Here is a 24,238-nt window from a genome sequence, read left to right as displayed (position 1 = left end):
ACAAAACATCTCTAGCTGTCAGCCACACAGTTCACAGTAAAAAAAGCATCCATCCTCTAAACTGATCATGGCAGCATGTCCACAGAGTTGTGGAAATCCTCTTTTGAGATATTACAACTTCACTGTCAGAATCAACATCACCATCACCATCATGCATTGTGCCATCACGACACCCCACTGGAGGATCAGATAGGTAGCAGAGCAAGAATAAATGGAATGAACATGATCATTAATTAACAGCAGCAGCAGCTCCTATTCATGTTTTGTGGCTATTGGGACAAAAGATGCAGCTCAGCAGCTGACAGCAAGAGCGAGAAAGAAGAGGGAGGAAAAGCTCGTTTCGAGCTGAGTCGAGGCCATGTGAAGAAGAGCTGTCACTTGCAACTCCTGATGCACCGTGGGGCAGATGATGCCGGATCTGCAGATGGGGTTTTGGATCTTGAATTGGCCGAGACCACGTGGACCTCTCTTGCTCTTCTTCAGCACCCGGTTTTGCTGCAAGCCAGCGACCGAGGACTGAGCCCCATCGCTCTGCTCCATTACCAACCTCATCTTTTTGCTGCCACGAAGACGACACTCCTCGAGCTCGAGCTATGAGTGACATCTGAGCTTCTCATTCGTCACTTGCTCTTCTTACTCATCGGTAGTTTGCTTTAGTCGATTGCTTCGACTTTGGTTTGAAACCACAGGTATTCGCTCGAGTCTATAGGATTTGGAGAAGAACAGAGACATCAAAATCAGGTATACTTTTGTTGTATTCAGCCGAGACGTGTGAATCTTCCAAATCGATACTATTTCATCTGAGTTGTGACACCATTTGCAGATTACAGAACTCGATGTAGTGCTGCACTCCGCACGATGTAATGTTCAAACAAGCTCTCATGTATGCCTCCTTTTTTACCACCTCTTGCAGCTAGCTATCTTTAGCTGGAATCTTGGAACTTAGCATGAAGCTTATTTGCCCAGCAATACGTTAGGTGGAGAGAAGGCGTGAAAACAACAATAAAACGAACATCTCTATCTGCTCTTCCAAATTGGCTACCACTATTTTCCTCATTGATAATTGAAATTGGAAATTGCTGAATAGCTAAAAATGTGAGAATTTCTACTACGTTTGGAGAACACTGTCTTCCAAATCAATTACAAGTGTAATATTCCTAAATTTATGATGAACAGGAAATACATGATGAACAGGGACTAAATTACAAAAGTGTTGTGCACCTTTGTGAGGAAAAGAGAAAGAAAGTGTGGGAGCGTGTGGGAGAGAAGAATTAAAAGAGAGAGAGAAAAGAAGAAAAAGAAAGAGGAAATCACAGAAGAAGAACAGAGGAAGAAGAAGAGGGGAAAAGGAAAGAATGAAGAGAAAGGAAGGAGGAGGAAAGGAGAAGAAAACGGAAAAATTGAAAAGGGAGAAATAAAGGATAGGCTGAGAGCAGAAGAAGAGAAAGAACAAAGAGAAGAAAGGAAAGAAAAGAAAAGATTTATAATTTGTATAATTTATAATTTGATATTTTTTATATTTTTTATAATTTATAAATTATGAGTCATTTTATTATCTCAAAGCATTGTAAAAAGATTTATATGTTGAAGATTTGAAAAGCCATATCGTTTGAACAGTTATTTGTTATGTTATAAATATTTATTAATTTATGCTGTATATATGAAAATATTCATTCAGTAGTATATTTGAAAAAGATAATAAAAATATGTAGTTTTGAAAAAATAGGTAAAAAAATTTATTTAATGTGTTATTTTTCATGAATTGACAGCTGTTTAGGGAGTATGATTATAATCGGGTTAAATATTGATATTTGTTCTATAACTAGTTTTTTATGAACCTTGATACCGAGAGATATATGTTAATTACAATATAGGGTTATACATAGTTTTGAGCGTTATCGTAAGATATAATGTAGTCATAGTCATTAATACTAGTACGATTTTTTGTTCAATCATGTACATATTAGTTATATTTATGTTTATAAACCCTTAACTATATTTTATGTTTATTTGTGAAAATTTTATGGTAGTTATATTATTTATACTTATATTTTCATTATGAAAAAAATATTTAAAGATATTTTATCTTAAAAAATATCATTAAGAAGTCATGATTTGAAATATATATGAAACCGATGTTTTGTAAATTAATGATGGATTTGATATTCAAATATCTTAAGTTTAAATTTTAATAAATTGTATCAACTTAAGAAAAGTCTATGATATCTATGCATATTTCAAAAACATATATTAAACATATAAAATATTATATATTTTAAAAGTAATATTTATTTATGATAAGTTTTAACTAGCATGTGAGTCACGATGTTTACTGAGCTATGGTTTGTCCATATGATTATGTCTTGATAAAAACATGATGGATCAATTATGAATTGAATTATATGATCAATCTATTCAACAGTTATGGTTTGGAATATGTTATATGTCCTGTGAGCTGATTAATTATATAATAATTATAATGTGAAAATTATTTGCTTAGATTCATATTTTGTATTCGAAATCCTATAGAATTACGATATTATATCATCCCAGCTTTTCACTTGGATTGGGAGCATATTTTTACACATCATAATAAATAAATACACATACACACTATATTTCCATGATAGAATTGTTCATAATTAATCAGATATGAAAAAAAAAATTTGAATTGATCTTTCGATCTAATTTGAAAATGATTATTTGTCAAAAGAATAAAATAAATACCCTTATAAGCACTCTAACAATAAATTAAAAGTCATTTCCAAACAAAAAATCATCCTAATATTTCCTCATAATATGGGCCTTGCGTCTAGCTATATATATATATATATATATATATATATATATATATATATATATATATATATATATATATAGGTCGCTTCCTCTATACAACCACCTTCTCTTTCGAGGCAAGTCAAGCTCATTCTAAGACGATCGTTTGCACTTAAGAAGACAACATTATCCATTGCTTGAATCGAATCACATTGAATCCGAGTCCATCCTTTGTGTTCTTACTTTCCTTCTAAACTCGACCCGTTCTTACTTGAATTGAATTGAATTGAACTCAATCATGGATTTTAGTGCCTCTTGGTCAACATCAAAATGACTTGGAATATGGGCCGAGTCCATGATACCTTTCTTTACTACTAAAAAAGAGGTCTTACAGGTCTATCCTTGCATATAGCTTATTTTATATACATACATATATATATACACACACACACATATATATATATATATATATATATATATATATATATATATATATATATATATATATATATATATATATATATATATATATATATATATATATACTTTGTATTCTAGATGACGTTAGAATCAATTTTCGTACCTGCCACGCCTGGTCGTCGCAATACGCGATGTAATTGACTTGGCAAGTGGGACCGGACCGCCAGCGGCACGCGACTTGGCCAACCTTCTTTGACCACCGCAATTGTGGTATTCCCACTCGTAACGGACGCGGGTCGCCCATCTCACCCGACGACCGATTAGCCAATTGGACGGAGCATTGGGCTCCACCTCACCATCATAAATGATGGGTTTGGGCGCATATCTAATTATAATTTTGCCCCCTCCGCGCTTGCCTGGGTCGTTCCCTATGAATTGGGTCTTAAGACAGTTTTAGGCGTGAGGTGTTCGACGAAATGTCCGATCGCTTTCTTAGCGGAGATTACATAGAAAGAAACGAAGTGTTCACAGCTAGTTTAGTCTCCGACCCAGACCCTCCCCTTTTGTTTGCTTATAAATCAGTCTTATCGCGCTTCCTCCGCATCCTTCTTCTCCTTCGGTTTGGTTTTGAGATTCGATGAGGAGAGAGATGGACGAGAGGTGGGAGCGATGGCTGCGGCGGGCGGTGGTGGTGGTGGTGTTCGTGCTCGCGTTGGCGGCCGCGGCGGGGGCGGAGGGAGGCGGGGGCCGGCGGCACGCGTACGCGGCCATGATGTACATGGGAACGCCGAGGGACTACGAGTTCTACGTGGCGACGCGGGTGATGATGCGGTCGCTGACGCGGCTCGGCGTCGACGCCGACCTCGTCGTCATCGCCTCCCCCGACGTCCCCCTTCAATGGGTCCAAACCCTGTAAGCTTCTTTCTCTGTATGTATGCTATTGGTTAATCGAACGGTGGAGATGGCAGTAAAACCCTTAACGAACGGCTAACTTTAGAGGTTCGATCGATTTTTTTCCCTATTTTCTTAGCATTAATATGACTATATTTCCGACTTCATTTTTCTAGCTGCCTTTTTTACTTCGTCAGTACCGAGGTTTTTGACTTCCGACATCGTTGACCACCAAGAAAGGACTCGTTACGCTACTGATTCGTGTTATTACCCCTACACTTCCTCCAAAATAACGAACTTACCTCTTAATGAACGGTGGGCATAATGAACCAACAGGAAAGAGGCAGACGGAGTGAAGGTGGTGACCGTGGCGAACCTGAAGAATCCATACGAGAAGCAGGGCAACTTCAACACCAGGTTCAAGCTGACGCTGAACAAGCTCTACGCGTGGAGCTTGGTGTCGTACGACCGAGTGGTCATGCTCGACTCCGACAACCTCTTCCTGCAACGCACCGACGAGCTCTTCCAGTGCGGCAAGTTCTGCGCCGCCTTCATCAACCCCTGCATCTTCCACACCGGCCTCTTTGTCCTTGAGGTACCATCTCCGCACCAGTCGAGCTCGAGCTTTGGCGAGCATTTCCTGCATTCAGCTTTTTCTCACATGCATTGGATTGCAGCCTTCGATGGTGGTGTTCAAGGACATGCTTCATGAGCTGGAGATGGGACGTAAGAACCCCGATGGAGCGGACCAGGGTTTCTTGGTGAGCTACTTCCCCGACTTGCTCGATCGGCCGATGTTCCACCCGCCCGCCAACGGTAGCAAGCTCGACGGAACCTATCGACTTCCTTTGGGATACCAGATGGATGCTTCTTACTACTGTGAGTTTGATCGGGAGCCCCCTTCTACTTCAAGTTGTTGGACATCAAGCAGACTGTGTGTGATTGGATCTGGTTGTTGTTATCACAGATTTGAAGCTTCGGTGGAACGTACCATGCGGACCCAACAGCGTGATCACGTTCCCCAGTTTGCCATGGCTGAAACCTTGGTACTGGTGGTCTTGGCCAATCTTGCCGCTGGGTCTCCAATGGCATGAGCAACGACGAAGCAGTCTCGGGTAGGTAAACCAAACGTAAGCAGAAGCAGAGTAAGAAAACAGTTTCGATTAACACCTTTGTGTTTTTTGCCCCGATGAGCAGATACGGGGCGGAGGCGCCGGCGATGCTGATCCAGGCGGCGATATATCTGGGAATCATGGTGGTCACGCGGCTAGCACGGCCGGGCTTGTCGAGGCTCTGCTACAGCCGGCGGTCGGAGAAGAGCGTCCCCTTCCTGTACACCATGGTGAAGGTGGCAGCTCTGTGGTCCATATTTGTGGCACACGTCGTGCCATTCTTCCTCGTCCCGCGAACGGTGCATCCGCTTCTGGGCTGGCCGCTCTACCTGCTCGGAGCAACTGCGCTGTGCTCGATCGTGACCGGCGTCTTCCTACTCCCAGCTCTTCCGGTACTCGCGCTGTTGTTGGCGATATCGGGTTCCCTGTTTGTGATGGCGTTCCCTTGGTACTCGGATGGCATCACCAGGGTTCTGGTTTTGCTTGGGTACGCCTTCTGCTGTGCTCCGGTGGTGTGGGCATCGCTGGCGAGAGTGGTGAGCGCCTTGCACAGCTTACTCGAACGGGAGGCCTTCTTTCCTAGACTGGGAGAATCGACGCCTCTGTCCGAGTCCAGCAAAGCGTATTAACCCAAAGTGAGACACTCGAGCATGTAGAGAGAGTCCACTGTTCTTTCTTTCTTTTTGGTTTTAGTTACCTGCATCCAGTTTCCTTATCCCAGCGACTGTGCTTCCTGAGACAAATGTTCGCTCGACATACAAATGTCAAATTGGAATCATCTTACAGATTAGAGAGAGCTTCAGATCAATGGTATCATTAACCCTGCATATCAGTTGGAACGCGTCTGTGACATAAAATGCAACCATTTAGTTTATAAATACAACAGGAACCTGTCTGTGACATAGGATCTTATCATATTTGCTACACCAACAAAACCGTGTATACTTATTGCTTAATACAATTACCAGCAGTTTGTGCAACATGCACTGCACACAAATAGATCCCCGTCAAGTAAAAGATTCACTGCACAGAAAGAAAAAGGATATTGAAAGGTTAAACACCATTTCACAAAAGCACATACAATATTAACATGATATAAAACTCATTAATGGGGAGGGGGGGGGGGGGGGGGGTGTGTGCACATATGAGCCTTACCTTCAGCTCTCCGCATATCCAGTCCACATTTAGATGGAAAAAGGAAAGGGTTGAATTTTCACTGTTCTGTGTCTTCAGAAATCCAGATCTCTGCAGGGACCCTTTCGAAGTTTTTCATGTAATTCCAACTGCTTAGGAAGAACAAGTTCAGTTCCTAGACCTGACATAGAGAAATATCTCCCCAGGACCATCTGAAACAGAGCAAACAATGGACAATTTGAACAAGGCAAAGCATTAAGATATCCTTCAGAAAGTATATATGACACACCATGGCAGAGTAGGCATCAATCTTCCTTTGGCGAGCAGACCTTTTTAGGCCCCTGAAAGAAAGTAAGCTTCCATCAGAAATCTGATCTGCACATCACTCAGAACAGTAAGTAATATAACCCAAGTTGGGTTCTCACACAGTGCAACATAAAGAAACCATGAGAAAAAAAAAAAAAAAACATAGTAATGTCAATAGCAACATAATAATATGGCCTGATTGGGAAAGGACATTTGATGGCTCTCCAAGTTAGCTGTATTTACTTAAATTAGAATATCATATTTTGCAACTTTACTAATGATTAGGAAAAACAACCGAATGTAAGCTATATTTAGCAATACTTTAAATATCATAAACAATCTGAAACTAATAGAAGATATAGAAGTGGTTACATGATAAACATATGTCCACAACCACAGGCCACTGTCTACGACAGCAGGTGCTTAACTCGAACACTTTTAACCTTACCATTATCTATTAAATTATTGCTTTTTTTAATAAGAAAGACAATGCAGATTAGATCAGTAAATAAAGGTAAGGCAATCATTTTCTGAATATTAAATCACTGTAAAAGAACACAAAATCACCAAATGGTAGTACATATAACCAAAGAAGAGTCTAACATTAACACCCTAGAGTGCAGTGTCCTTATCAAAGATATACAGTAACGTGTGTGAAAGCCAAACGGCTTTCTCATAAACATAACCAAATGTAGCCATCTCCAAAATATAACATTTGCATTATGTAAGTACAAAATGTAAAAAAAAAAAGGAGGATAATCTCACATGTCTATCATATAATCAAGGGCATCTAATGAAGTGCCATGTTCATCCTGCAAAAAAACTCTCCAACCTCTGCACACTTTAAAAATTGTATATGAGTGAAACAATATCAGGATAGATAAAACACAAACTGCACATAGACGATATTAGCATCAAAAATTGTTTGCACCGACTATAAGATAAACTCTTTCAGGAAAATACAAAAATATGTGCTCAATAGAAAATCCATAGCATCGAGCTAATCTAAAATGCACAACAGGGTAACAAGAAGATACAATAGAGATCATCAGTCTTAGTTATGCAATTGCAACACTGAGACAATGTCATAAACAAGTTAACCTGAAATTGTTGACTGACATGGAAAGTTGTCCCTTATCACATAACTAAGGATCTTAATTAGCAAACCAAGATACTTTAAAGCAATAGGCAAATTAATATCTAAAAAATGTGACCAGGTTCCTATTGCCATAGAATGACTAAAAAGAAAGTTTACATGGCTACCAGCTCTTCAAGAAACATATAAACCATCATAGGCTTTACATAAAAGGATTAAGATTTTTCTCTACACATTCAAAGAGCCTGCAGAAGATAAACAGGATTAGTTCTTACATAGTGTAATAACCTTTTGCTCAACAATCTGAACATTATGTCCAGAAAAATCCACAGTCCAGCCACCCAAAGTTCCTACTTAAACTTACTCAAAAGAGTCTCAGTTTAACAAAACTTAACATCCCTATGTCAGATCCAAAGGTGTGTTAGATTCAATGACTCCATGCCAGAGTTTCTCTCTTCCAACTTGTATCGTTGTTTTCATCTATCTTTAGGCTTTCCACATGATTGCATGTTTGTATCAACATCATAAGGTATATAATCCTTCAGGACAAATGAGTAGCATCTTTTTGTGTGCATGAGTATCCTTCCATGTCAAAAAATTTGGCAATAGTCTAACTAACATATCTATGTTTAACTAGGCTGCCTAGACACTCATTCCAGACACTGATCATCAATTTATGGAATACAAAAAATAATTCTACGCAAAGAAACTATAACTTCTTACCTGTTTTAGATAGAATTACCTGAACTCCTTCATTCACTCATGCAAAGTACATATTTGTATTTCAGACACGAATCTTGGGACTTCAACACAAATCAAATTCTTCCTTCACTATAATTTATGATATAGTGAATTGATGAGATTGGTGTGAACCTTTAGAGATTGTGAGGCTGCTACTTACCAATTTTAATATCACTCACTAATATGTAGAATACTATATTTTACACCTTGTCTCCCTTGTGAGATCAATCACTATGATAGGGATGAAAACACAGTTTCTTTGTCCTTATACATGAAATACTGAATAGCAAGAATCAGGCTATAATATGTTCTTTAGTATCTCAACAATGAACAAGAATCAGCAAAATTCCCTGTTTGTTCTTTGTTTGGCCATCCTCTTTGAGAACTAGGAGAAGCTATTTGTCTTCACCTCGATCACATTTTTATGCACCACAGGTCCCTATATAGATGGTAGACCTTTGTATGCATGGTAAAATGCGGATGTTAGATACTGCACTAACCACCAACCGCCATGGATATGTAGCCAGATAAGGCAAATTGTTGCAATTAAGATTGACCACAAAGCTCTCTCTAATGAACTATCACTATAAAAGGCCAATTTAGGTTACGGAGTTTCAGTTTCAGGTGCAAAGTTGTCTGATGTAAAGACAAAGGCTTCCAACTAAAGCAGTTCAAAATTTTGTGTTCTTCTACGAGTTCTGATTTCTATGCACCCTTATCTATGTTTTGACCCCTAGGTTCGATTCGGGATGTTTCAGATGTATCCCAAGCATAAAAATTTGATCCAAGCCAGCAACTCCAATGAACAAGGTAATACTCAAATAAATCATCATCATCAAGAGAACAATGAAACATATGATTTCTCCAACTATTTCAGTAATATAATTTGTTTTCACCCAACGTTTCTACGATAATGACACGAACATGGAGATCTATTTCTCTCTGGCACAAGACGGATTAGTGGGACCAAAAAGTTGGGGCAAACGGTTCAGAAGAAATTGTACTCGCAAGCAATAGAGCAGAAGATCACTCACCTCTCCGCGGCCCGTACTGCGAGCCTTCCTGCGATGCTACGAACCTTGTTTGATTGTGCCGTCTCCTTTCCGTCGTGAGATTTCGGAAGCCCAATAATGAACTCATCGACCTCCTATCCAGAACGAAAACTTTCAAATACATTCATCATCTCAATCAACACAAAACACCAATCTACAGATCTTCAAGAAAAAATCAAGACCTCCTTTTCGGCAATATCAAGCAGGCGCAACTCGAGCTTCTGACCCGTTAGCGCCAACACCTAATCCGACACCAAGTTAACCCTGAATCTAATTCGCAAGAACAAAAAGGAAATTAGGGTTTCCTGGATGGTCACGATGAGGGGCCGCGGAGAGTAGCCTTTGCCGAGAGCCAGGCCAGTCCGAGAGGCGCCCAGATCGACGCCGAGGCTGAATCCTCCGCCGCACCAGGTAGGGTCGATCTTCCGTCGGCGAGCATTGGGGAGGAACTCCTCACCGGTCGCGGAGGAAGAAGCCGAAGACCTGGCATTGACCCTAACGCTAACCCCGATCTTTCCACCAAAACGGAGAGAGCTGTAGGAAGATGATAAGGTTCCGATGGGAGGACGAGGCGGCGCTGCCACAGTTCCCATCGGCCGTTCCAATTTCTGTTTCGGCGAAAGCATAATGAAAAAAAATATATATTTTTTACAAATAAAATAATATATAATTAATGTATTTTGAGAGAGCATAGTAAATAATATTCTACATTTGAAAATAGGAATCTAAATATAATTTTATATTTTATAATGAAATTCTATCTAAAATAAAATTCTAGAATTTCGGATAAAGAAGATAGAGAAGGCTAAGATTGTATTCGCAAGTGCCATATAAGATTTGGAATATTTAAATATTATCTTGATCACATGATATTTTACACGTTAATGATTTTCATATCATAATATTTTTATTTAAACAATTAAGGAGTCATAGATTTTCTATTGATGAGATATTTTGATATAATATATTTATGAATAATGATTAAGAATTTTTTAATATATTTTATTAAAAATTAAAAAAAATCAGATTATAAATATACATGATTTATCAATAAATATTATTTGTGTGATCTTATGGCGTAAGTTATCTGATAATTTAATTGTTGCATACCATATGATTTATTAAAGTTTTGAGTAATAATATGATAAAATGAAAAAAAAAAATCATATGGTATAGTAACCTGACAATATGGAATGTTGTGTACTGATTGGTTAATTATATATTATTCTTGATACTTAACCCTATCTGTATTTGAAAAACTTATATCAGGATTTCTAAAATTTTGAGAGTGAAATAAATAATTTTATTTGTCTTGACATCGTCTACTGACAAAAAATACAACACATAGATACTGTATGCTAGTTCGTTATAAAAGTAATATGTAAAAAACTAATTTTAATATTTATTTTATTTTTTATATATAAAAAATATTAAAATTATAGAAATATTAAAATTATCTTTTTATCCATCATTTTCGTATCGATCCAATATGTCACGTGTTATGTTTTTAAGATAAATAATATTATTTATGTTTTAGAATTATAAGAATTCTAATATGTGATACTAATAGAATTCAAATATATGAAATAAAAGGATAAAAAGATAATCTATAATTAATCTATGGAAATTGCATGGCAATCAATACAAGAAAAGGTTCGATACAATAGATGACGAGAGAGAGAGAGAGAGAGAGAGAGAGAGGAGGAGGAGGAGGAACCTACATGCAGCAGGCGAAGAAGAGAAGAGGAAAGAAAAAAAAAAGTAAAAAGAACTAAAAGAATTTATTATTCATAAAAATATTTAAAGTAAATAATGAGAAGAAAATATATGATCATTCATCACATTAACATTTTATAGTTTTGCATCCATATATGATTATTAACTTATAATTTTTATATTCTTTAGGAAAGAAAGAATGATTTGTGATTAATTTTGGTTTTGTATGATTAATTTGTTTTCAAATCTTAAGAAGTATTTGAAAGTGTTTATTTAAAAGTATATGATTTGTAAGTATTAATTGAAATATCTGCTCATTTATGACATATGTGATTGTTCAAAAGTCTAATAATTTTTAGAGTAATTAGTTCTAAAAATATTATATGTTGATATTTAGATTTAATATATATATATATATATATATATATATATACTTTTAAAGAGTTACTCAAATAAGTGTTAATTATATGATATTGTGTGACATCACTCATCTATTTAGTATGGGTTTGATACATACAAAAGTTCAATACTAAAGTTAAATCTTATTTGATGAAAAGTATAAGACGTACTATTAGATTATATAGTCCTATTTAATTAGGTAAGATATATTATAGATATAATTAGATTTTGATTATGGTTATTAGTCAATAGAAAAGAAGTCCATATTAAAGTAGGATTCCTTAGGAGATTGATGGGAAGAACTCTCCTAATAATTTATCATAGACCCTTTGCTCTCGCCTATAAATAAACAGGACCTCTAGGGGTTAAGTGTGTATCAGAGTGCATCTGAGTAGCATCTCAGCAATTGAGAGATTAAGGTTTTTCTCTAAATCTCTCTCTTCCTTAATCCCCTAATCCAGAAGAGAAAGATCTAGTTCTCTTTGCATATCCTTATAGATTGATATTTCAGATTCAAAGATGAAGTGCTTATAGAGTTTATTTTTCTGAATAACAAGAAAGGTACGCATCGTAATATTGTTAGATTCAATTTATTTGATTTTAATCTTGGCATAAAAGTTTTTTCATGTTATATGATTACAGATTTTATGCTAATACTTACAGGATGTATATATGAAGTTCAATTTTGTGTACTCAATAGGCAGATTAATTTATGTGACTTGGGATTTTTTTGAATTTTGGACTTACTTTTATTAATGGTATTGTTTGAATTCAAATACCATAATCAATTCAGCATGTAATTGAATTTGTTGAACACCATTGTAGACAAATATATTATTTAAAGTAATATATTTTTATTTATCTCTATATTATGTAATACTATAAAAACTAATATGACAAAATAATGCTTAATCTTTGATTTATCGATTGTGAATATCAACATTTTCTCGAAAGACATTAGTCATTTTTATGTTTACCATGCTATGTTTAAGTTTATAAAACAAGGAAATGTTCTGATAATTGAATCAGATATAAATATATCCTATTATCATAATAATATTTTTTTTTTGGAAATAAACTTATTAGAACCTTTGCTTTGAAATTATCCACGTCGCAAGTCGTCTGTATAACGATGGGCTGGACACGTGTCAACATCTAGTTGTCCTGTTACGTTGATGCAACCAAAGAACGGCAGCGCACACATCCGTACGATGCTTGGTTCCTGTGTCGACCCGTGAACCCGCAGGTACCGACGTGGCAGTCTCTGAGAGGGAAACCCGACCGTTGGGTGGGCCCCGCCGCGTGCAGTCTCCGGCTTCGTCCTCGACTGGGATTTGCTTCCCGTCGCAATCCGCCCCGTCTTCTTCCCCGTGCAGTCACTCCAACGTTCCTAAGCATAAAAACACCCAAGCCATGCACGCTACCTTACAGAAAACACTAAACGCCATGCTTCCAGCCTCATCCCATCCTCCACTTTTCTCCGTGGAGAGACGACCGTTGCCATTCCCCCTCTCCCTTTAGCTGAAAAGTCACTACAAAGCAAAAGGATACTCCTGCCAAAGGCTCCAACCTTTTCCCCTCGTAGCCTCCTTGTTGTCCCTGTCCTCACGGTATGTGTGTGTGCAAGAGAGGAAGAGAGAAGATGTCATCAGGTCACATGATGGGTTACTGTTGTGGTCTTGAGGTTTTCCTCAGACAATAAAATAAACCAGTTGCAGTGAAGGTACCATTCCCATGCCTAGGGCTGTGTTACGATCATTGTGCAGTGGCCTGCATGTTCCTCTCCAGTCCCTACGTGTTGTCGTTATTCTCTCCCCAAGGCCTCCATTGCGACCTCCCAGCTCGGATCACTACCGTTGGCCCGACAACTACTACGACTAGTACTTATACTCGATACTGTCGTTCTTCTTATAACCTTCCTCCTCTCATCACGCGGTTCTTGATCTTATTATAGCCCCAGACACACACGCACACCTGCATCGCCACCATTAGTTCCATTGTCGCAGATCGATCTTTCGTCTGTCCTTTGAGTTGCTTGCGGTTCCCACTGGAATCGCAACTTGAAGGCTCTCCGTCTCTCTATTCTCTCTTCATTAATTGCGTTGCACTTGTTAGCATTTGGATTGGCCATGGAGTCTCTAAGATTTTTCTTCTTGTTTCTCTACCTCTTTGTGTCAGTGCACTGCAGTGCGTGTGAGCTCAATTCCACCAAGCCGCACCGGCACAAATGGTTCGAGCCCACCAGCCAGCACACCATCGTGGTGGACGCCAATGGCTCCGGCGACTTCTTGTCTGTCCAAGAGGCCGTCGACTCCGTCCCGGAGAACAACACCAAGCGTGTCATCATTCACATCCATGCTGGTTGCTACATGTAAGTAACTCTTCTTCTTCTTCTTCTTCTCCTTCTCCTCCTCCTCCTTAAATGTTGATTGTTCCTCTTTGGTGTTTGCAGAGAGAAGGTAGTGGTGCCGGCGACGAAGCCGTACGTGACGTTCCAAGGGGCCGGCAGAAACGTTACGGTGATCGAGTGGCACGACCGGGCCAGCGATCGAGGACCCAACGGGCAACAACTACGGACTTATAATACGGCTTCTGTGACTGTTTTTGCTAACCATTTCAGTGCTAAGAACATTAGCTTCAAGGTGAGTGATCGATTCATTCAGAGGTCTCGAACATGGCCTGTCAGCTCAACAAGCTATCCAAGGAGCAAGTCCTCATGGCCGATGAAACCAGAAACAAGAGCAATTTGAGTAGATAAAGTGGCTAATGAGGTTTGGAATGGCAGAACACGGCTCCAGCACCGATGCCGGGCATGGAAGGATGGCAAGCTGCAGCATTCCGCATCTCAGGCGACAAGGCGTACTTCTTCGGCTGCGGCTTCTACGGCGCGCAGGACACCCTCTGCGACGACGCGGGGCGACACTACTTCAAGGATTGCTACATCGAGGGATCCATCGACTTCATCTTCGGCAATGGCAGATCCATGTACAAGGTAAGGAATCGAAGCAGCTCTCTCTCTACCTATTCCCCTCCTGTGGTCAAAACGCATCCGGTTCTGAGCAGGATTGTCAACTCCACTCGATCGCAAATCGGTTTGGATCCGTCGCAGCTCAGGACAGGAACAGCCCGTGCGAAAGAACTGGATTCGCCTTCGTGAACTGCCGAGTGACAGGCTCAGGCAAGCTCTACGTGGGGCGAGCCATGGGGCAGTACTCGAGGATCGTCTTCGCTTACACCTACTTCGACGACGTGGTCGCGCCGGGCGGGTGGGACGACTGGAATCACAACAGCAACAAGAACAAGTAAGTGAACCCCTCCATCTTCTCTACTCCTATAAATGATCATAGTAGAAAGTGATCATCTGTTGCCTGATCTGTTCTTCCTCTGTTCATCGCAGGACGGCGTTCTTCGGCGTCTATAGATGCTACGGTCCCGGTGCAGCAGCAGTGCGTGGTGTTTCGTGGGCTCGAGAGCTCGATTTCGAGACGGCACGGCCGTTCCTCGTCAAAAGTTTCGTGAACGGAAGACATTGGCTCGGCCCTTCCGACCCCTGAGCTGAAACAGACAAACTCTTCAAACAATGGCTCACACACTCTTCAAACAATATCTCACACATTTGTAATCTCCATACAGCAAAACATAGAAGTTGATGCCATCATACCAGCAAATTATTTCATTATTTCTTCTGATCATTCCATCATTCATATTTGTATTCGAACCACGCAATAAGTGGCAAGCATGTATTTCTTGGAATAATATAGTGAGAGTTTGATGTTTACCCAAGTGATCCCAAAGCAAAGTTGACACAATATTAAACCATAAATTGTCTTTTACACGCTTTACAATTTAGCTGATTGCCCATACAAACAATCAGAAGAACAAGTTGTTCCCCACATTGTCATTTTTATGAACAACGACAATGCTGTTTATTTGTGATTCAGAAGAAATTATTTAGCGTCTGATCCGACTCATCTTCTCGTAAACCTTAACAACAATTTCTGTATAGAAACTTGCATCCACATGTTTTTAATTTAAAAGAATGTATCCAAGGACTGCGATTGTGCCTCTGTAAGCATACTAAACTCTTCAGGGAAACTCTTCCATGATCAGTAAGCTGTTGGGTCCTGCGTCATATATATCATCTGTTGCCACCAGCTTATTAGGCATGTATGGATATACAAGACAGCCACACATCAAAGCTCAACCTGATGAAGGTCATCACCCATTTTAACCCAATTAAGCTGCAGAGATGAATTGCTCCAGCAATCATCATGGACAAAGGTCATCTTCAGAGGAGTTCACTCCAGCCATTGTAGGCATGAAAATGGTGTTGTACTTTCCACTCCATGATGGTGCCGGTGAACCATTAGAGAATGAGCCTTTGTTATTTTGTAGCACTGCTGCTGCACCCTTTTTAGAGAAGGTGTTAGTATCCATGCCAGGAGAATGTTGCACAGTTACAGGTATCGGTGGCGATGATGATAAAAATGATGCTTCCTTATCTACTGTAGTAGAAGATTCAGAAACCAACAAAGCTCCTAAAGTGCTTTCTCCTGCTGTAACATCACAAGTTGCAGGCGTGCCAGGAGCAAAAAATGTGGCACCAACTGCTGGCTTAACAGATGGAGTAGAGGGTGACCGGAATGAATTTGTGAAGACCCCTCCATCCTTGTTGAATGTGTCGACGTATCTAGAAAAGAGACCAAATTAACATAATTTTTGCCACAATTAACAGTATATAATTCCTTGTAGTAAAAGTGAGAAACCCACCTAGATCTTACACCCATTCTGTTGCGGGCTGAGAATTGGTTTGGGCCAGGCGATATGGGTGGGATCCCTGAAGCATGTTGTAATGGACTAAGATAACTGGTTTCCAGTATTCCATTAGCATTGTGAGTTGGGCTCTTAAAGGCACTATTGGTGTCATTGACAGAAATCCCATTTTGGTGGGCAACTGTGGTTGGAGGAGGTGGTAAATAAGCTTCTTCAGGTTGAGGTTCAACACCCTCTTCCACCCATCTCTTGAGTTTTTCATCATAAAAAAATTTGTTTCTTTCACCCAATTTTGCCTTCATTCACAATTGAAAAGGTAAGATGTGGTTTAAATAAATATACAAGTCCTGCTCTTTCAAAATTGTGAGGCATCAGAAAATGTACCTGGCATTCTGAACGAGATCTCGAGACCCACCCTACAGTCCTCTGAAAAATCTGAGAACCAAAACGGCCTAGACGCGATGAAGCTTTGCTCTCTGAGTCAGGTGAGATTGAATCCACAGATTTGTCCTGAATGAAGTAGTAGAAAGCTCACAATATAATTCCACAAACTCAAAATGGAACATGGTCAAGAATGTAGTATAAACATTTACAATAAAGTTTGTGTTACTGTAAAAAAATTGCTGAAGGAAAGAATCTACCTGCTTTAAGGCTTTGCCAAAATCTGGCTCTGATGCACTTCTGCTGTGCATAGTCCTGCTATTTATTGCCCAATCATTCAAGTTTTCTTGGGAACTTGACGGAATTAAGGATGACATGGCCATTGTGGATTGACTGTTAGCTACTTTTGGGGCAACAGAATTATATTCTTTGCCATTTGTGCCACTCTGAGGCATTGGCGTGGTACCAATCATGCGGTGGATGGATCTATCAATTGACGTAAATAATTTACCAACAAGTTTTGCAGGGTCCAAATTTGTGCTATACCCAGCCTGAAAAAGTAATAATGAATATAAATCAAGGGAAACAAACTGGAGATTATTATGGGTAGTAAACAGTGGATTGGGAAATTGTACCTGCAGATGCATTCGCAAGCGATCCTCTAGAGATGAAAATAGTGATCTCCACATCTCAATAACAGGTGTGCGACTAGAACTTTTCAGCAGCTTCAAGGACGCCTGGCAATACCTACATTGGACAAATACCAGCTCAGGAAAATTCATCAAGAAAAGAACTAATTACAGTGTCACCAACCTCAAAGAATCAGAAACGTTCCCAACTTCTGCAAGCATGTAAGCATATACAAGCTTATATGGTTGAAATGGTAACAAGATGAACTGGGAATTCCCAAGCACCTTTGAATATTCATATAACTCTGTCCTCTGCAAGAAAATTTGTTATGTTCAATTGTTTAAGATTTAAAACATCTAAGACAAAAATCTTATCAAACATATTTCAGAATATGCCAGCTTCCATCTAAAAGTCAACAATAGACCTTAGTTTCAAAATAGATTAAAGTAGGCAAAAGGTCACATATGAAGAAGTAAAGTTGAGAAGAAATCAAACATCAAGATAAAGCATCATTTTCACATCTTTAGACCCTAACAAAATTTCGAAATACCCCAGGAAGGGAGGCAGAGCTGGGGGAAGAGATAGAATTATTAGAATCCCTAATATATAAAATCTGCATATGCAGAAAAAGGAGAGTTTAAGCCATAGTGGGGGTCCCACCAGAACCTTTTATATCAACAAAGTGGACAGTAGATTAACATGGGACTATGCATACAGATGCTATTTGCAGAAGCGTTTACTGACCCAGCATAGATAATCACTAGATTAGTTTCTTCACATCCGACATCAACATATAGCTTCATTTGGAAAAAAGATAAAGAAAAGGAAAAAGGCAAGTTTACCGGTTTACTTGTCATAGATTACAAACATTTAGAAGCATACGATCGCATATAATCACTATAACAAACTAACTCACAAACCATTACGTATGCTTAAAATCATCAGCCACATCAGTAGAAACAGGATGCAATCACAATAAAACAGGATAGGGTTCTATATCATTTGGTTAACTTTATGACCATAAAGATTATCACAAAACATTATCAAAGAAAAAACCCACAAAATACTACATAGAATCCACCAAAACTAATGATGAAAGAAAATGGGCACAACCTGGATAGCATCAGGACTGGCATATGTGCGAGGATGCTTCCAGTGATCTGCACCAAGAAGGCACATTCTTGCACTGTCAGAGTATGACTCAAAGTTAGCTTCGGCAACCAAGTAGCAGATGTGTGCAGCAGCTATCTGTATCAAAGGTACAGAGAATATTAAACATAGAAAAAAGTTAAGATCCTTAGCTAGATTTAATCAAGGATAAAATACTAAATACAAACCTTTCCTTTTTCCCTCCACAAACAATCTCCAAGATGAAGTATTACCAATTCATCATCTTTTGTTCTATTTGCGGTAATAATAGCTAGATGTTTTTCCCAGTCATCAAGCATTCCATTGGAAAGGACCTGTATTATATTGGTGACATCAGAAATCACATATACAATCTAAACAAAGAAGAGAGTTGCTCAAAATAAGTTTTACATCTTGCTTAAACATTGAGTCGAGACATGAAGTGCTTAGTCACTTTCTAGAAAAGTATCTGATTTATTGTCACCTTCATAGACTGTTCTGGTGCATTATCAGAAGTGGGAAAACTACTATCTGAGGAGTTCTTGAAAGAAAATACATCTGCAGGTTGTCCAGCAATAAGCAAGTATAATGTCCTCAAAGGTGATCCAGATATGAACTGATGATTAGCCATTTGCTTGACAGTTTCAACATAAAACTGCAAGTAATCAACCAAAACATTAACTTAAAGGAAATGGAAGCTCTTTGAAAAACATTGGAACCATTATCAGTTTAGCAAAATAAAATGTCAAATACCTTCTCGCCAAGCTGTGCTGCAAGAATAAGAGCAAGTCCCCACAACTGGCCTGCTTGTGCACATTGAAGAGCCTCCTTCCTTCTACCAAAAACAAGAAGATTCTGCACTGCAATGGCAGTTCCCTGATCAAGTGGCAGAAAGTTTTATTATATAATGTGTCAATAAAAACATTGAAAATATAAAATTTTACCTGTATATCACCTTCAGTAGGCAGGTACTGCATGCAGTCTGTGATAGAGCCATACTGCACCGAAGAAGTACCATTCTTGCTAACAGATGCAAAAAGATTAGTAATGGCAGATGCTGGACCATCGGTGTCCTATTCAGAAAAAGAAAATGTTAGCACATTGAATTCCTCATTATGAAACATAATATATTAATCCATGAGGGACCTAGATAGATCCACTTAGGCAACATGGATTATTTTGTATAAAAAGGTAAATTTTATTTGCAGTGCGTTTCACAGGCTAATAACTGCCATTTGCTACCTGTAGAGGCCAAAGTAATGATAAAGAAAATAAATAGTATCCTGATGTCTAAAACTAGCCTCTTGACTATATTAATATTTTGTTATGGAGGTGTATGACGATAAGCATTTCCAATTCCTTCCTCACCATATGATGTCCTCTAAAATCCTCTATTAAAACTAAAATCTTAAAGTATCCCTATTAGTTATCAATTTCTTGTGACGTATGCACCTTTTATGTTCCCTAATACATGGCAGCTCAAAACTAACATGTCAAGACACCATCTTGATCAAAACAATAAAAGTCTTTAAGTTTAACTAGATTAGTGTGAAAAAGATGCCTAGAGCTTCCTGTTAGTTCTGAAAAGATCACAGCACAAAGATCAATGAAGTGATGACCAGCATCAAGTCATCAACGGATTGAATGAGTGGCAGGTAGTAAGGAAGAAAGAAATCTTTACATAAAATACATCAGTAACCAATAAATCTACTTCTATGCAACCGAATGAGTATATATAATCCAACATGTTAAGTTTTCTGCATGATCAGGAAAATATCTGCAACAAGATCTCCTCATGGTCCTCTAGAACTGCAACCAAGGTAGAATGAGTATGTAGCTTGATGAGGTGGATATGGCTATATTACAAAGTTGGAAAAAGAAGAAACAAATAGCTGGAGTAAGAGGCTGTAGAGGTTAACAAAGGTATGAAAGATAAGAAGCATCCAGAGCAGATAATTTTATTCTTTATCATAAACCATGTAAGGTAATGAATGCTAACTTTTAAAGTAGTTATACAAATATAACTCAAGAAGATCACTCCTTATGCATACGTTTCTACAGCTCAAGACATGATAACTCCCGCCATAATCATAGGAATAGAAGAATATGCCACAGCCAATAAATATCACTTCTAGTAGCCCAAACACCATCAGTGGCTCAATACAGGAATGTGTCCTAATTAACAGCATATAACCTGTATTGAGTTTGCGGATATTATGCATAAGTAACAATAAATGTTTATGCACAGAAAAGTCTGAGGAACCAGTTGTTTCACATTGAGATATTTAAATATGTTGAATAAATGGCTAGTAAGTGACTGATTTATGCAATAATGGGATATTTTCTCTAGGGGAATTTCTAAAACTTCAACCACAACCCCAGCGAGATAAAGTACGTCAGTTTCCTCCTCTTAAGTAAACTTAGTGAAACTAATTGAACAAGCAGAAGCATGGCTTCACTAACTATGCTTCCACTGAGCTTTATCATCTAAATATGTAGATCCTAGAAAGACACAATAAGATTGGTTAATTGGCAGCCTACATTGTCAGTTTTTGCATTTGCATAAACTGCAACCTTAATACTTTGCTTCCAGAAATCAATCATCAAAATGATTTACTATGGATATTGCTTATACAGGTGCAAAAGAATTTACAAGAAAACCAGCAAAATGCATCTCATGGAGCATTATGAAACATGAATTTGGCAGAAAAATATCAAGTTCATAATCGGAAGTTGCATTAACTAGATACAATTAAAGTACAAAAAGATGAGCTTAAGAAGACCAATCAAATATTTACCTCAACTGATGGGTCAGAACTGAAAGGAGATCGAAGTTTCCCATAATGTTGACATAATATTTTCAGCAATGAAAGAAGCAACCTATGCAGTTCTCCTTCAGTAGCATCAACCAAGGAATGTGCTATTTTGTCATCTATCCATTTGTTCACATCCTTTGCTGAGGCATTGCCACCTATAAGTGGACCAGGAAAAGATTGCTGGCACAATGCATGGAAATAACCACATTTAGTAGTTATGGTGGTTGAATCATCAGTTTTCTTCATCAAAATATCCATTAAACCCAGAATGGAGATTGAACCCCCGATGGAATCCTTTATGAAAGAGATCAAAGCATCAGTTTCAAAAACAGGATCAAAAGACTTTATGTTGCTATCGTAGACTCAGAGCAACAAAGAACTGACATGATTTCTGTCAAACTCTTAAATTCTAAAATTCAATCAGAAAAGTTAACAGAGTAAGTTATCAGAGCTACCTTCCTTCCATAATCCAAGTTTGAGCCACAACAGCTTGCATCTTTGATGAGAATGAGTTTACCACCAAAACCAAAAGCAACCAAAGGATGCGGAGGACGCCCAGCTGAAGATCTGCCTTCATTTAGAGCATAAGAAAAACTAGAACATGGTGGACTTTCATAGCTCATTGATCGCTGAGAATGGTAGGTTGCCATTTGATTGCCTTGATGCCCATGAGATAAGTATGCCTGGAAGCTTTGGTCAACTTTTGGCTGATTAACATGGTCCATATTCTTTGCAGGCAGAAAGTTCTGGAGCCTTGTTGCACCATTACTACTGCCGTAATCATAATTTGACAGTGGTTCCAGGTCCCTAGTACCTACTTGGACATCCATACAGTTTGCTGCATGACCCATTGTGTTATATAAGTTTATTTTCTGTCGATTGTCATTGAAATCAGGGATGCCCTCGTCCACTGGTTCAGGTTGTTGCATGTTTTCTTCAACAGACTTACTCCTAGAGCCATCCCAGTGAATTCCCATAACCTGGCTGTAGTGGCCATGTATAGTACCAGTTGTTGCCTGAACGGCCGGAGTGTAAGATTGAAGTGTGTGCCACTGCTGGATGTTAGTGTCATAGTACCATCCAGGATATTGAGGATCTAACACCACATTAGGTGGATATTCAGTGCTACCATAAGAGTCCTGATTCCAGTTGGAAACATAACCAGTGGAGCTATCCTCAGCTGTTTCTGCCACCACCGAGTTAGCAGACTGTTGATAGTAAGAAACCTCTGAACTCTGGTCCATAATAATTCCATTACCAGCAGCCAAAACTTTGTCTTGATCATGTTGTTGTTCATTCATTGCATTGCTGTTTTCTGGTTCAGCAGTTGTTGCTGCATCATAATCATTAATTTGATACCACTGACCAGTGCTAACATCGAACTTCCAACCGGGATAGAGACTCTCCCAGTATTGAGCTTCATTCACATCTGGAGTTTGTTCACTCGGCAAGCTATAACACTGAGAATCTTGTTGTTCAATGGACTCGAAGTATGAGCATGCATCAGCGGCTGAATTGTCTGCAGAACTACACTTTTGGTCAACTTCAGCTTCGAGCTTGTTGCCGCACTCACCCACATTCTCCGTCGAGAAGTTTGTGTAGGATCCAAATCCATCTGAATCAAACTGCGGCGGATCAACTCTGAACGCACTCCATTGCACCTCCTTTACAGCCGTCTCCTTTGATCCAGTGTTCTTCCCCAGCGACGAACCTGGAGATCCGAACTCCGATCTGGTCTCCGTCGAACCTCCAGATGCGACCACATTGTCACGAGCTGGTAATGGTGCCGATGCCACAACCTCTTGTTGCTCGTCCTTGGAATCAAAGGTTTCAACTTCCACCCTAGAGGTAAATGAATCAGTTGATATGGGAATTGCACTGCTTTCCACCACCAAGGATCTGGGTTTGGGAGATCCGGGCCACTGCGTGACCCCATTTTCTTGACGGTTTCCATCTGTCGCTGCCAATCCAGAAACCCCCAGCCTCGAGTCCTCCAATGGAAGACCGACATCATCGATGCTCATATTAGAAAAGGCCATTTCGGTGGTTGCCTGCTCGGAAACAGATCCAGCAAAAACCAAATCATCATTATTGACGAGGTTGTCGAAGAAGTCCTCATCGGTTTGATCCGCCAACGAGAACGGAGGAGGAGAGGCCATCGGATACAAGAAACAAACACCGACGAGCTAAGGATCCCCTCCTCCTCAACAAAAAGGAAGCATTCACCTCAACAACCCTCAGATCTATTCAACTCCCATCACCACCTCCACAAATTCATCAAGCTAAAGCTCCCAACTTTTCAGCCATTATAGGTTCCTCGGAGGGAATCGGGGCCAAAGGCACAAATTAACCAAGATCCGGCGTGCGTCGTCGTTCTTACGGATTGGAAAAAGAAATCCACGAGAGAAGACACAAGAAAAAAAAAAAGCAGAAATGGAAGGTGGAAATTGGGCGACGGAGAGGAACGGAGAGTTACCAACGACGGTGAGGATTGCAGCGAATCGATCAAAGCAGCTTGGAATCGACGAGAGTGGGAGCAGCAAAAGACTGTGGTTTGGAAGCAGCCGGCATCCCACCACCCCTACGGAGCTTCTCTTATACGCGTTCGCTCTTTGATATTTTATTTTTGTCTTCTTTTTATTTACCCGCCAAAGAGGGGGGAAAAAGGGATTTCCTAAAATAAAAACATGAGTTTTTTTCTGTTACTTTTAACCTGCGGTTTGGCAGTTCCTTATTTTTTGGGATTTTTTTCCTGAAATTTGTATTCCTTAAAATGTAAAAAACATAAATTACTAAATTAAAAGAAATGTTACATTATCCTGATCTCGAATTATTAAGGATATAAAATGCATAAATAACATCCCA

The 24,238-nt window shown here is 39.1% G+C and overlaps 4 protein-coding genes and 1 long non-coding RNA gene across 7 annotated transcripts; 3 read left to right on the top strand and 2 right to left on the bottom strand.

The window, feature by feature from the left end:
• Positions 1–273: 273 nt before the first annotated feature.
• On the top strand, positions 274–900 carry LOC135652555 (uncharacterized). Its single transcript, XR_010502149.1, has 2 exons — positions 274–741; positions 824–900. It is a non-coding gene; the product is annotated as an uncharacterized LOC135652555 (long non-coding RNA).
• A 2,705-nt stretch (positions 901–3,605) lies between these two features.
• On the top strand, positions 3,606–6,009 carry LOC135652548 (putative glucuronosyltransferase PGSIP8). Its single transcript, XM_065173550.1, has 5 exons — positions 3,606–4,110; positions 4,426–4,684; positions 4,767–4,968; positions 5,057–5,204; positions 5,287–6,009. The coding sequence occupies exons 1-5, from the start codon at positions 3,836–3,838 to the stop codon at positions 5,828–5,830; spliced, it is 1,428 nt and encodes a 475-aa protein (XP_065029622.1). The 5' UTR covers positions 3,606–3,835; the 3' UTR covers positions 5,831–6,009.
• Positions 6,010–6,030: 21 nt separating this feature from the next.
• On the bottom strand, positions 6,031–10,160 carry LOC135652552 (uncharacterized). Its single transcript, XM_065173558.1, has 8 exons — positions 9,848–10,160; positions 9,713–9,772; positions 9,513–9,625; positions 7,407–7,475; positions 6,625–6,676; positions 6,517–6,547; positions 6,357–6,446; positions 6,031–6,224 (listed from the first exon to the last, which is right to left on the bottom strand). Exons 1-7 carry the CDS (start codon positions 10,154–10,156, stop codon positions 6,415–6,417), a joined length of 666 nt encoding a protein of 221 aa, XP_065029630.1. The 5' UTR covers positions 10,157–10,160; the 3' UTR covers positions 6,031–6,224; positions 6,357–6,414.
• Positions 10,161–13,372: 3,212 nt separating this feature from the next.
• LOC135652537 (probable pectinesterase 68) lies at positions 13,373–15,428 on the top strand. The gene is made up of 6 exons (XM_065173536.1): positions 13,373–13,525; positions 13,824–14,016; positions 14,098–14,287; positions 14,431–14,637; positions 14,709–14,947; positions 15,043–15,428. The coding sequence occupies exons 1-6, from the start codon at positions 13,420–13,422 to the stop codon at positions 15,197–15,199; spliced, it is 1,092 nt and encodes a 363-aa protein (XP_065029608.1). The 5' UTR covers positions 13,373–13,419; the 3' UTR covers positions 15,200–15,428.
• A 1-nt stretch (position 15,429) lies between these two features.
• Positions 15,430–23,968, bottom strand: LOC135652526 (protein transport protein SEC16B homolog). 3 transcript variants are annotated; one of them, XM_065173529.1, is made up of 14 exons: positions 23,850–23,968; positions 21,829–23,424; positions 21,356–21,667; positions 19,502–19,630; positions 19,311–19,433; positions 19,042–19,212; positions 18,767–18,892; positions 18,543–18,677; positions 17,613–17,740; positions 17,435–17,546; positions 17,060–17,350; positions 16,803–16,928; positions 16,416–16,714; positions 15,430–16,335 (listed from the first exon to the last, which is right to left on the bottom strand). In XM_065173529.1, exons 2-14 carry the CDS (start codon positions 23,410–23,412, stop codon positions 15,915–15,917), a joined length of 3,957 nt encoding a protein of 1,318 aa, XP_065029601.1. In that variant the 5' UTR covers positions 23,413–23,424; positions 23,850–23,968; the 3' UTR covers positions 15,430–15,914. The 3 variants fall into 3 exon arrangements, with proteins under 3 accessions (XP_065029601.1, XP_065029593.1, XP_065029587.1); XM_065173521.1 differs by having other exon boundaries at positions 19,311–19,412; positions 21,829–23,952; XM_065173515.1 differs by having other exon boundaries at positions 21,829–23,951.
• Between the last annotated feature and the right edge of the window lie 270 nt (positions 23,969–24,238).

Source organism: Musa acuminata, chromosome BXJ1-4, assembly GCF_036884655.1.
Source record: "Musa acuminata AAA Group cultivar baxijiao chromosome BXJ1-4, Cavendish_Baxijiao_AAA, whole genome shotgun sequence".
Lineage (NCBI taxonomy): Eukaryota > Viridiplantae > Streptophyta > Magnoliopsida > Zingiberales > Musaceae > Musa > Musa acuminata.
This window is presented reverse-complemented; position numbering and strand designations above follow the sequence as displayed.

Coding starts and splice junctions, on each gene's coding strand:
- LOC135652548 (XM_065173550.1), top strand. CDS start 3,836: ATGAGGAGAGAGATGGACGAGAGGTGGGAGCGATGGCTGCGGCGGGCG. Junction 4,111..4,425: donor CTTCAATGGGTCCAAACCCT/GTAAGCTTCTTT, acceptor ATGAACCAACAG/GAAAGAGGCAGACGGAGTGA. Junction 4,685..4,766: donor CCGGCCTCTTTGTCCTTGAG/GTACCATCTCCG, acceptor ATTGGATTGCAG/CCTTCGATGGTGGTGTTCAA.
- LOC135652526 (XM_065173515.1), bottom strand. CDS start 23,532: ATGGCCTCTCCTCCTCCGTTCTCGTTGGCGGATCAAACCGATGAGGAC. Junction 21,668..21,828: donor ACTTGGATTATGGAAGGAAG/GTAGCTCTGATA, acceptor TCTTTCATAAAG/GATTCCATCGGGGGTTCAAT. Junction 17,351..17,434: donor GCTTGCGAATGCATCTGCAG/GTACAATTTCCC, acceptor TTACTTTTTCAG/GCTGGGTATAGCACAAATTT.
- LOC135652552 (XM_065173558.1), bottom strand. CDS start 10,156: ATGCTTTCGCCGAAACAGAAATTGGAACGGCCGATGGGAACTGTGGCA. Junction 9,773..9,847: donor ACTCTCCGCGGCCCCTCATC/GTGACCATCCAG, acceptor GTGTCGGATTAG/GTGTTGGCGCTAACGGGTCA. Junction 6,548..6,624: donor TTGATGCCTACTCTGCCATG/GTGTGTCATATA, acceptor GCTCTGTTTCAG/ATGGTCCTGGGGAGATATTT.
- LOC135652537 (XM_065173536.1), top strand. CDS start 13,420: ATGTTCCTCTCCAGTCCCTACGTGTTGTCGTTATTCTCTCCCCAAGGC. Junction 13,526..13,823: donor CCCGACAACTACTACGACTA/GTACTTATACTC, acceptor TCTTTGTGTCAG/TGCACTGCAGTGCGTGTGAG. Junction 14,017..14,097: donor ATCCATGCTGGTTGCTACAT/GTAAGTAACTCT, acceptor TGGTGTTTGCAG/AGAGAAGGTAGTGGTGCCGG.